This window comes from Doryrhamphus excisus, linkage group LG12 (genome assembly GCF_037039965.1).
Source record: "Doryrhamphus excisus strain RoL-2023G ecotype Guam linkage group LG12, RoL_Dexc_Guam_v1.1, whole genome shotgun sequence".
Taxonomy (NCBI): domain Eukaryota; kingdom Metazoa; phylum Chordata; class Actinopteri; order Syngnathiformes; family Syngnathidae; genus Doryrhamphus; species Doryrhamphus excisus.
Window position 1 is genome coordinate 12319721 of NC_136368.1, and position 10594 is coordinate 12330314.

General features: G+C 42.8%; 3 protein-coding genes and 1 pseudogene across 3 annotated transcripts; 1 reads left to right on the top strand and 3 right to left on the bottom strand.

Moving 5' to 3' along the window:
* Nucleotides 1–1084, bottom strand: LOC131135630 (trace amine-associated receptor 13c-like). Its single transcript, XM_058081752.2, has 2 exons — nucleotides 912–1084; nucleotides 1–817 (listed from the first exon to the last, which is right to left on the bottom strand). Exons 1-2 carry the CDS (start codon nucleotides 1082–1084, stop codon nucleotides 1–3), a joined length of 990 nt encoding a protein of 329 aa, XP_057937735.2.
* A 2874-nt stretch (nucleotides 1085–3958) lies between these two features.
* LOC131135631 (trace amine-associated receptor 1-like) lies at nucleotides 3959–4771 on the top strand (annotated as a pseudogene).
* Nucleotides 4772–7171: 2400 nt separating this feature from the next.
* Nucleotides 7172–7974, bottom strand: LOC131135964 (pancreatic secretory granule membrane major glycoprotein GP2-like). The gene is made up of 4 exons (XM_058082400.2): nucleotides 7876–7974; nucleotides 7562–7807; nucleotides 7338–7500; nucleotides 7172–7255 (listed from the first exon to the last, which is right to left on the bottom strand). Exons 2-4 carry the CDS (start codon nucleotides 7798–7800, stop codon nucleotides 7172–7174), a joined length of 486 nt encoding a protein of 161 aa, XP_057938383.2. The 5' UTR covers nucleotides 7801–7807; nucleotides 7876–7974.
* Nucleotides 7975–8027: 53 nt separating this feature from the next.
* On the bottom strand, nucleotides 8028–9548 carry LOC144901561 (otogelin-like). Its single transcript, XM_078795401.1, has 4 exons — nucleotides 9526–9548; nucleotides 9247–9458; nucleotides 8566–8700; nucleotides 8028–8301 (listed from the first exon to the last, which is right to left on the bottom strand). Exons 1-4 carry the CDS (start codon nucleotides 9546–9548, stop codon nucleotides 8069–8071), a joined length of 603 nt encoding a protein of 200 aa, XP_078651527.1. The 3' UTR covers nucleotides 8028–8068.
* Nucleotides 9549–10594: the final 1046 nt, after the last annotated feature.

Consider the following 10594-nt stretch of genomic DNA (forward strand, 5'->3'; position numbering starts at 1 on the left):
CTAAATAATGTTGGTCAGACAGGAGCCAGGCTGCAGTATGCTCAGAGTGACAATGTGTCTTATAGCTCTTCTAAACCAGGGATAAAACAAGGCATATATTAACGGGTTCAAACAGGAGTTTAAACCAAATAAATAAAGAACATATCTTGCAGTTGAAGAGATAATTTTGCTGTCACCTGTGAGATTGATTATATAAAATGGACAGAAACACACAAAGAAAACCAGAATAAGAACACCAAGAGTCCTGGCTGCCTTCAACTCTGATTTCTTTGCTCTTCCAGCGACTGAATGTTGTAGTTTGATTGACGTAACATGAGAACGCATGGCTCGCCCCTGAGACACAGCAACCACAAACACTCTCATGTACAGAGTAATGATGATACTGAGAGGAAGGAGGAAGGTCACAACGAGGTCAACAACTCTTGTGTAATAGTCAGTACCAATGACACATTCTCCATAGCAGGAAATATATCCTCCAGGACGGGCCAGGTCATCTTTCATTATTACGCTGCTGTAGAATGAAGCCAAGATCCAACAAAGACAAACCCAAAGTTGAACTTTCTTCACAGTAATTTTGGTGTTATAATGCAGAGGATCACAAATAGCAACATAACGGTCAGCTGATATCAGCGCCATGTTTTCTAATGAGACAAATGTGATTAAAAAAGACACATAGTTAAGTAAGAAGCACAGCACATCACCAAGCGCCCAGCAGGATGTTCTCAAGTAGATCTCACCAGGCCACACCAGGAGGCCCACCAGAAAATCAGAGACAGCAAGAGATAAGAGAAGGAGGTTTGTGGGAGTGTGGAGCTGCCTGGAGACAAAGAAGAAAGAGACAACTTGTGCCCTCAGTTTGGTGAAAAGACACTGACGACTACGAAGGACAATGTCACAAAAAAGATATATGCCTGAAGTGGGAGATTGAGATGATGACCAGCAGGTTGAGAATCACAGTGAAGATGCAGATAATGGACAGCAGAACAGTCCAAAGAACATCTTCAGACCAATGAGTTATGGGCTTCTTGCAGGAGATGTTGATGAGTTGGGGAAAGCAGAACTCTGATTGGTCCTCCGTCTCCATCCTCAAGAAGAAGACGAGATGAGAAGATGGAGCTGTGACAGCTTCCCATCTAAACTTCTCTCTCATACATCTTATGTATATGTCTTGAAGAGTCTTCATCCATCCCCTCGTTCCTCCCCTAAACCTTATTGGGTCAAAGATTTTCAAAGTTTAAAAATGATGTCATTAACATTGTAGCCTATCAACATTTATGAATATTAAATTGCTGTTGTTGGTGTGGTGTGTTGATGACCCTATCAAAAAAAAAGACAACTCTTTCTTCAAACACATCCAGTACAGCAACTGCATGACTACAGACACCGCATCAATCATTTTTTGTGTCCGTCAACTGATTAAAGAAATCTGCGACCACGTCTGGGCCTAACTTTTCTTCTTTGCTCTGACCAACCAATCAGAACAGCCACATTGCTAATAGTGTGTATGTGACAGACCCCACATTCCAGATTTTGAAGGCCTTGGGCAGATTACATTGATATGGAAAATGGTTGGCCAAAAAAAAAGAAAAAAAAAATCAAACACATGCACTACTGGAGCCAAGAAACACGCTACGGAATAAAGATAATAGTCTGATGGGAATTAATGAACATCATGTAAGGGAGGCTGTACGGCTGCCGAGTGGTTAGCACGCAGGCCTCACAGCTAGGAGACCGTAGTTTAATTCCCCCCTCAGCCATCTCTGTGTGGAGTTTACATGTTCTCCCCGTGCATGCGTGGGCTTTCTCCAGGTACTCCGGTTTCCTCCCACATTCCAAAAACATGCTAGGTTAATTGGTGACTCCAAATTGTCCATAGGTATGAATGTGAGTGTGAATGGTTGTTTGTCTATATGTGCCCTGTGATTGGCTGGCGACCAGTCCAGGGTGTAAGACAGCTGGGATAGGCTCCAGCACCCCCGCGACCCTCGTGAGGATAATCGGTAGAAAATGAATGAATGAATTATCACACTTCAGCAGTTGATGTTGATTAGCAACAGGCTAAGCCATCATAATACTGTACTTTGTATTCATTCACATTTACTAAGCACTGCTTAGGCTTGTGTTTCTAAAAGCTTGATAAACATTTTTATTCATTAAAATGCTATGACACGTGGACTCATGTACTGCATGGGACGCAGTTCTTTGTCGTCTTATATCCAATGTCGTCCAATATTATTGTCCATTCAGTTGATAGATTTGTAACAAATAGCTGCCTTTCCATAAAATATACAGTATATTGTTTATGTGTGCATGAGTTCATGTGTGCTGCGCCCTCAAGGACATTTCCCCCAGTGTGTCAGTCATGTTTTGTAGCATAATGACAGCACACCGATGCTGTCTTTGAGCACTGCGTCACACCTGCATGTGATGGGGTACGATAGTGACACCAATCTGCAATCAGAGGTGTGAAGACAACAACATGGGAGATAATCAGCGTGTCTCCCAACAGACATGTTTCTCTTTGTTATTTGTTATTGTACATTGGCTAAATGAGCTGCCCAGTGAAAAGCATGTACATCTACCCATATGAAAAGTTAAATTAGAGGCAGTCTAGTTGTCTTAAAAACATTTTTAAATCATACGTATATATTAGACCACGTGGTGTGAGTGGTTGTTTGTCTATATGTGCCCTGTCATTGGCTGGCGACCAGTCCAGGGTGTACCCCGCCTCTTGCCCAAAGACAGCTGGGATAGGCTCCAGCACCCCTGCAAGCCTCGAAAGTGGTAGAAAATGAATGAATGAATAAATATATTAGACCACCCTTGTTTTTTCAGTTTATTTGTTCACATTAATGCCTGGTACAATACATGTATATTTGTATGAACAAATATAATGATGCAATCTGTGCTATATGTGCTTGTGTTGGTTTTTTCAGATGCATGTAAAACATCATACCGCACATCAAATAACTGGATTGCTGCTTGTAAAAAGCTACTTAAACCATCAAAACTTTGTCTGAGGTTGATTCTGACTACTATCAAGTCATCTTGCCAACTTGTTGTTCATGTTAATATTAAATACTGGCAGGCCAGTATGCAAACACTTGCAAACACAGTGGCCCCCAGGTCAGAGTTTGTCCACCACTGCTTTAGAATGTCCACGTGTCTGCTTTTATTCACAAAAAAGTAGGCCAATGACCATTACCATTGCCACCATTATTTTAATAGTCAGCACGGTGGAAGAGTGGTTAGCACATAGGCCACACAGTCAGAAGAACTGGAAGTAGGTGTGGTTAACTGTAAATGGTACACTATATAAAATCTGAAATAAACATGGAATAAGTTGCTGTATTTATTGTTATTATTCAGCTATATGTGTACTTTGTATACCGTATGTGGAAGGGATCTGTCAGACTTATTTATTTTGAGTATCAACTCTTCTATAATTTTCAGTTATTTCTTTGTTAACTTTTTCTACAATGTCGTGTTCACGGGCCCATAAAAATGCAGTCAATAAATGGCCCACAGGCCACACTTTGGACATCAACGGTTTGCAAGGCACAGACACACTGGGTTGAGGATTACACAGTTTGCAAAATGAAAAAAATACTTTATCTATTTTTCTTTTAATGTGTGCTATGTGGAAATTCGGAGCGGCGTTACGATGCTTTTTCAGCTGAAAGTAAAGGTGATTGACTTCAACCATACTTCTGTGGGGCATCCTCGGATGTTGGAGGAGAGTAAGGTGTCTAAGTTCTGTCACATTGTGTGTCATGTATTACAATTCATTTTCTGGAGTTTGAGAAGTGACAGTTTTGTCCTCCAATGAGATCGTAATGACGTTGGCTCACTTAGGAAAGGAACAAACATCCACGTGACAGGAATCAGATGTATAAGAGAGAGGATGAAACAAAAAGCTTTCAGAGCTCCAGCTTCTCATCTGGTCTTCTTCCTGATGATGGCAACAGAGGACCAATCAGTGTTCTGCTTTCCACAACTCATCAACATCTCCTGCAGGAAGCCCACATTTCATCGTCTGAAGGTGTTCTTTTGACTGTTCTGCTGTCCGTCATCTGCATCTTCACTGTGGTTCTCAACCTGCTGGTCATCATCTCAATCTTCCACTTCAGGCACATATTTCTATTCTGGAATTGTCCAACATATTTGTCAATGTGTCTTTTTCAGTGTCTTTTCAGTTTAAACTCTTTCGTCCACCAAGAACATTTGTTGTCTTCTTGACCTCTTCTTTGTTTCCAGGCAGCTCCACACTCCCACCAACCTCCTCCTCCTCTCGCTCGCTGTAACTGACTTTCTGGTGGGCCTCCTGGTGTGGCCTGGTGAGATCTACTCGAGAGCATCTTGCTGGACTATTGGTGATTTCCTGTGCTTCTTTTATAAGTACATGTCCTTTTTAGTCACATTTGTCTCAGTTGTTAATATGGTGCTGATATCAGCTGACCGTTATGTTGCTATTTGTGATCCCCTGCATTATAAAACCAAAGTTACTGTGAAAAGAGTTCAACTTTGTGTTTGTCTCTGTTGGATCTTGGCTCTCTTCCTGTGTAGCATCATTTTGAAGGATCAGCTAGCTCATCCTGGCAAGTATACATCATGTCATGGAGAGTGTGTTGTTGGTATGGACTTTGAAGGAGGGATTCTTGACCTTGTTACGACCTTCCTCCTACCTCTCAGCATTAGGCAAGCCCCACACAGGTCCGAGTCTTCATTCTGGCCTGAACACACACAGCGGTACAATTCCAACACCGGCTGATGATGGCTGTGTTTGCATTAGAGGTGAGGAAGGGTATGATAAGTGGATCAGATATTTTGATGAGCTTGTTGGGTATCAGGGAGACAGGGATCTGACCATGTCTGACTCTGGTGATGTCATAATATGCAAATTAGACACGTGAATTTACTCCCATCACAAACTTTGGGTCATACTCATGATTTTTTGTCTCATATATAGTATGCCTTTATCTCTATACATTTTCAAGCTTCAACTTTTTGTTCAAAAGAAGGTTCCCGCACATTGTGTCGCTCTCATTCATCAGTTTATTCAGGTAACGTTTCGGTCCGTTTGACCTTCATCAGACAATCTTTTGAAATACTAATGTCAAAAGTGAATATTCAGTTCATCCGGAGCTGTTCATACATACAAATATATATACAGTATCATCCTGTCCTGCCAATTATCTATCTCCTCATTAAATTCAGTAACAATGGGCATATTTCAGACATAGTTACTAATGATGAATAATCATGATTAATTAGTTAAAAACTGTGATCAATCAAATTAAACTTTTTAACTATTTGTGGATGCTATGTTTATTTTCTGATATAGTCCTGCTGTGTTGTTGTCTCTCTCTGTCTTGTCGTCCCATCCCATGTCTCATTTTATCTCCTTCCACTCCACCTCTGGTCCAGCCACTTTATACATGCATCATAATAAAACTTAAGAATTTAAACTTTAAAAGTTAAATATAACTATGGATCTTGCATTTTCTCCTGGCAGAGCAAATCTGTTAGTATGGAAGAGCATCCAGATCACCAATAATACTTGCATTACTGGCTGGACAGGTCAGGTTAAAATGTATAGTTTGAGTATGTAGATGTCACATTCAATGTCATGTGCATTTTCCCTTTTAATAAACATGTCATCAAATCATATTCCAGCGTGGAACGTGTAATGTTTATGATTTATAATGTGATGTTTTGTTATGGTGGCTGCACGGCGAACAAGTGGTTAGCACGCAGACCACACAGCTAGGAGACCAGGGTTCAATTCCACCCTCGGCCATCTCTGTGTGGAGTTTGCATGTTCTCCTCGTGCATGCGTGGGTTTTCTCCGTGTACTCCGGGTACTCACATTTCATTTTCAAATGTGTTTTAGGTTGTAAATGGAGATTGTTTTATTTAGATTATTCATTTGAGACTGTGTTTTCAGATTCAAGATTGCTGCATGTAAATGATTACTAAAATTAATTTCACTACAGAGACTAAAAGTGGCTTTGCTGCCTCAGAGCTGCATTCCAATACTTTACAGAACGTCATTACACATACAAAATGGATGGCTGGATGGATTTGAACAATCGAACAGAAGAAGATGAAACACACATTTACAAGATGTTAAGATGTCTCTGCATGTTTATTTAACCTCAAAGTAATCATAATCAGCCTTGTGTGAACAATTAGATTTAGAAATAATAGCCATATTCCCCATGTATACTGTATACTGTGTATATACGTGTATATATACATACATAAAGATAAATTGCGCTGATAGCGTTAGACCCTTCAGGATGTCCCCAGATGTCTGCATTTATTCACTAAAATACAAAACATTCAACGATGCAAAAGTGTATCAATGTGTTTGTCAATGATCGATGTGTTGTTAAAAAACACAACAGTCCACATGATCGTGCACATGATCATATTATATTTGTACTGGAGAAGACGACGGCTACAGTACTTCATAATCAGTCACATCCAATTTCTTCTTCATTACATTGTCAGATATTTGGACGTGTCGTCACAAATCCATTCCTGCCATCACACACTTGTATTATTAAAGATGGTAAATGTCCATTACTGAACACCTATTTTATACCTATTTTGACCATTTTGAGTGCAATGTGTGGGTACTGCTTTTTGCTGTACTAAAACTAAGTGTAGGTTTGGAAGTGCACAAACTGACAAATAGCCAACTGACTAAAACAATATCCAGGTTGTGGTTATACAAGCACATCGAGATGTCATGTTATAAGGTGTGATAGGAGGGGTGGTTGCAAAGGAGGTGCCCTCACACATTGGAGGAGCACCTTAGCTGTGAAAATGTCAAATGTTTAAGATGCTGATCAGCTGCAATCCTAAACATGGTTTGACAAGACAATCCAACTCATACTTTTGAACTAATTTTTGTATCAACTGTTTGCTGGTCCAAAAGGTTCCAGGTATCTGCTTTTCACTCTTGTACTTGCTAGCATGACTTAATTACAAACCTGAGCTCATCTTCACAAACACATTCAAACATGAAGGTTCTTCATCAAGACAAAATCTGGAAACATTTAGAAGGTCCACATCATCAGTCCAAGTCACCTTGAAACAACCTGAGAAGACAAGCAGAATAATTATCAGGTGATCAAACTGTCGGCAACAGTGTAAGGCTTGCCTAATTGGTCCAGGACATGCTGATGACGGCGGGGCTTTCAGCAACATATCTGCGTCTTCTTCTCTTGGCAGGAGCACCGCAGATCTACGGCAACATTCAAGACAAGGTCACATTTGTCATGAACGTGTTCTTCACTGTGGAGGATGTGTTTGGGAAGAAAGTGTACCGGGGAACAGATCTGGTTCTGCTTCACACACAGGTGGACATCACAGTGCAGGTAGAGCTCACGGTTGTCACCGGCGAAGTGGAACATGTTGAAGGAGAAGAAGTTGGACACTCCTATTCCGTTGACCTGGACCTTGATGGTGTCATCATCAGGGCTGGCACAGCTGTAACAGGGAAACCATTGCAAATCTTCATGTCACAACAGTGACATGATGCGTTTCTTACCCGTCAGTAATCAGGTTGTGTCTCAGAGGCCCGTTTTCCGATGAACTGTTGCTGGCCCAGCAATGGTCAGTCACCAAGGAAACGGCGTTGTCATCCAGATCTTCTGTTAGTAATGCTATGTAGACAGTCTGGTTCAGCTGGATTTCAGTCTGATCCTGCACAAGGCGCTCCTGGTCAGCATCCATATAGGCCTTCATGATCAGCGTGTAATTCCAAGAATCGGAAATAACACGCTCCATGACAGAGCTGCAGAGTACACACAAACTTTAGTACCGAAGACTCCGGCTACATTCCGACTTGCACACTCAACTCACTTGTCTTTGATTTTGAAGCTCACTTTCTGGTGTTCCGGCTGGTACTGGAAGCAGGAAAAGTCCACGTGGAACTCATCAAAATGAGAGACAATGTTAGTGATGTTCTTTCCTCTGATGGTGTTCTTGTATAGAACGATGCTTTCATTGGCCTGCGGGTGTTGTGGACATGCAAACGGTGTTACTGTGTGACTTCTCACACAACATGGATGTTACAGCAGCAGTCAAAGGAGACGCCTACCGTCATCACAGCTCCACAGGCGTTTCTGCTACTGTTGAATGAGAAGGTCACCATGTGTTCCATGTCCTTATGACCTCCGCATGTGTCGTCGTTGAGGTGTAGGTCGTGGTAGTCGTGGCCTTTCTCCTCCAGGAGACAATTGGGCAGAACGAGTGTTGCAGTGTTGTCCTCACACATTGTCGAATCACCTGAATATCAGGACGCATGTCAATGCTGATGTTGCTGATGTCTCAAGAGTGGTACCTCTGTTAACGTCCACCTCGCATAACATACTGTTATACTTGTGCTTGGTTTGTTTACACAGCCATCTTTGATCACGCACCCAAGACGAACTCTTGTGATACTGACTTCTCACTTTACTACAGCAGCCTTACATGGCCAGCTTCATGTTTGATGAAGCTGATGAGTGAGTTTCCAGGAGTGGTCAGCACCCCACCAAGAACTCTCCTTACCTACTAAAGTGCTGTTTTCTTTGTATTCAGCAGCAAACTTGGCCCGACAGAAGCAGTTGATTTCACCATTTATGCCGCTGGCGCAGAACTCATGATCAACACAGTATGTGTGATTGCAGAAGGTATGATTGTGAGCTGCAACACAAACACAGTAAATAAGTAAAACAATTAGCATCAATTGCTAACAACCTCCACCCTCGGCCATCTCTGTGTGGAGTTTGCATGTTCTCCCTGTGCATGCGTGGGTTTTCTCCGGGTACTCCGGTTTCCTCCCACATTCCCAAAACATGCTAGGTTAATTGGCGACTCCAAATTGTCCATAGGTATGAATGTGAGTGTGAATGGTTGTTTGTCTATATGTGCCCTGTGATTGGCTGGCGACCAGTCCGGGGTGTACCTCGCCTCTCACCCGAAGACAGCTGGGATAGGCTCCAGCACCCCCGCGACCCTCGTGAGGAAAAAGCGGTAGAAAATAAATGAATGAATGCTAACAACCTTCAAGACACTATGTGTCACTAGTGTGTGTGAGTGACAGGAAGAAAAGCTCTGACTCATTTGGGGGAGAAGTTGTTTGGCCTTAACTGTTGGTTTGCATGTATCAACCTATAAGTAGTGGGTGATAAACGCTCAGTTGTTGTATTAACAGGACAAGACAGCGAGTGATAGTGACACGCCACTCACGGCAGTATGCTTCCTCCCTCCAGTCGCTCTTGAGTCCCCACGTGTAGTCCATCAGCATGTGGCAGGCTTTGTCATAGGCCCCTAGAAACTGGCACCGGAGTCCGTCTGTGTTGGGGTACTGGCACAACGTGTTGGTGCAGGCAGTGATGTATGGCTCGGGGTTGATGTACTCGTGACAGGCATTGAAGCTGGCGCTGTGCAACATCTCACATCTGCAGTGGGAAGGACAAAGGAGTGTGACAGATACACCTAATGCTATTCGCTTTGTCATTGCTATACTGTTTACAGCCGCTAGGGGGCATGCTGGTGCGGCATCATGTTCATTACACACATCATGTGTAAGCATGGGCGGCACTGCGGTCTAGTGGTTAGCGCACAGACCTCACAGCTAGGAGACCAGGGTTTAATTCCACCCTGTGTGGAGTTTGCATGTTCTTCCCGTGCATGCGTGGGTTTTCTCCGGGTACTCCGGTTTCCTCCCACATTCCAAAAACATGCTCGGCTAATTGGCGACTTATAATTGTCCATCGGTATGAATGTGAGTGTGAATGGTTGTTTGTCTATATGTGCCCTGTGATTGGCTGGCGACCAGTCCAGGGTGTACCCCGCCTCTCGCCCGAAGACAGCTGGGATAGGCTCCAGCACCCTCCGCAACCCCCGTGAGGAAAAAGCGGTAGAAAATGAATGAATGAATGAATGAATGAATGTGTAAGCATGTTCATCTTAAAAAATCATTCACACACATCTTCTCCACAAATTACCTTCTCTAGTTTCAGAGGTTGTCTCTAATTTTAACCCTAAACCAGGTGGTCAATATATACATATATGTTGTTTCATGACAATGTTAAACAATTGTGAGGGTTTCCAATATTGTAAACACAGAAAAGTGACAACAATGTCCTCCAATGAGAACATGGGAAAGGCGTGATGGCACGTCCTGTGTGATGAAGAGGAGCTGCTCACTGTTGAGTCACCATGGTGCAGTTGATGGACTTGTCGTCCGGCTCCATGTACTGTTTCTCACAGCTAAGAGAGGTGACAAAGAACTCAAGGTCATTTCTAGGACACACAAAGCTCATGTGGTTTGTATGGTGAGGAGGTCCTACCCGAGTGAGCTATGAACACTGTCCTTCTTGTCTGTTAAAGGCACAGTGGCGTTGACACACAACCCATCCAGGTTTTCCATCGTGTGAACTCCTGGATGGTTAGAGATCATAAAAAAGTCAGTGAGACAAACAGGAAGACATCTGATGGCACCAAAATGAAGCTCTAGGAGGGGAAAACAACCTGTGGCCGTTATGCCCCTCGGCGTGTGGATCTGAACCGTGTATCCATCAAAGAAGACCAC

Excerpts from the sequence above, each read along its gene's own strand:
- LOC131135630 (XM_058081752.2), bottom strand. The coding sequence starts at position 1,084 with ATGGAGACGGAGGACCAATCAGAGTTCTGCTTTCCCCAACTCATCAAC. Across the intron at positions 818-911 it reads ATCTCAATCTCCCACTTCAG|GCAGCTCCACACTCCCACAA; the intron begins GCATATATCTTT and ends CTTTGTCTCCAG.
- LOC144901561 (XM_078795401.1), bottom strand. The coding sequence starts at position 9,548 with ATGCCCCCTAGCGGCTGTAAACA. Across the intron at positions 8,701-9,246 it reads GAGGGAGGAAGCATACTGCC|CTCACAATCATACCTTCTGC; the intron begins GTGAGTGGCGTG and ends TTTGTGTTGCAG. Across the intron at positions 8,302-8,565 it reads AGAAAACAGCACTTTAGTAG|GTGATTCGACAATGTGTGAG; the intron begins GTAAGGAGAGTT and ends CCTGATATTCAG.
- LOC131135964 (XM_058082400.2), bottom strand. The coding sequence starts at position 7,800 with ATGGAGCGTGTTATTTCCGATTCTTGGAATTACACGCTGATCATGAAG. Across the intron at positions 7,501-7,561 it reads CACAACCTGATTACTGACGG|CTGTGCCAGCCCTGATGATG; the intron begins GTAAGAAACGCA and ends TCCCTGTTACAG. Across the intron at positions 7,256-7,337 it reads AGAACCAGATCTGTTCCCCG|ATCTGCGGTGCTCCTGCCAA; the intron begins GTACACTTTCTT and ends ATGTTGCCGTAG.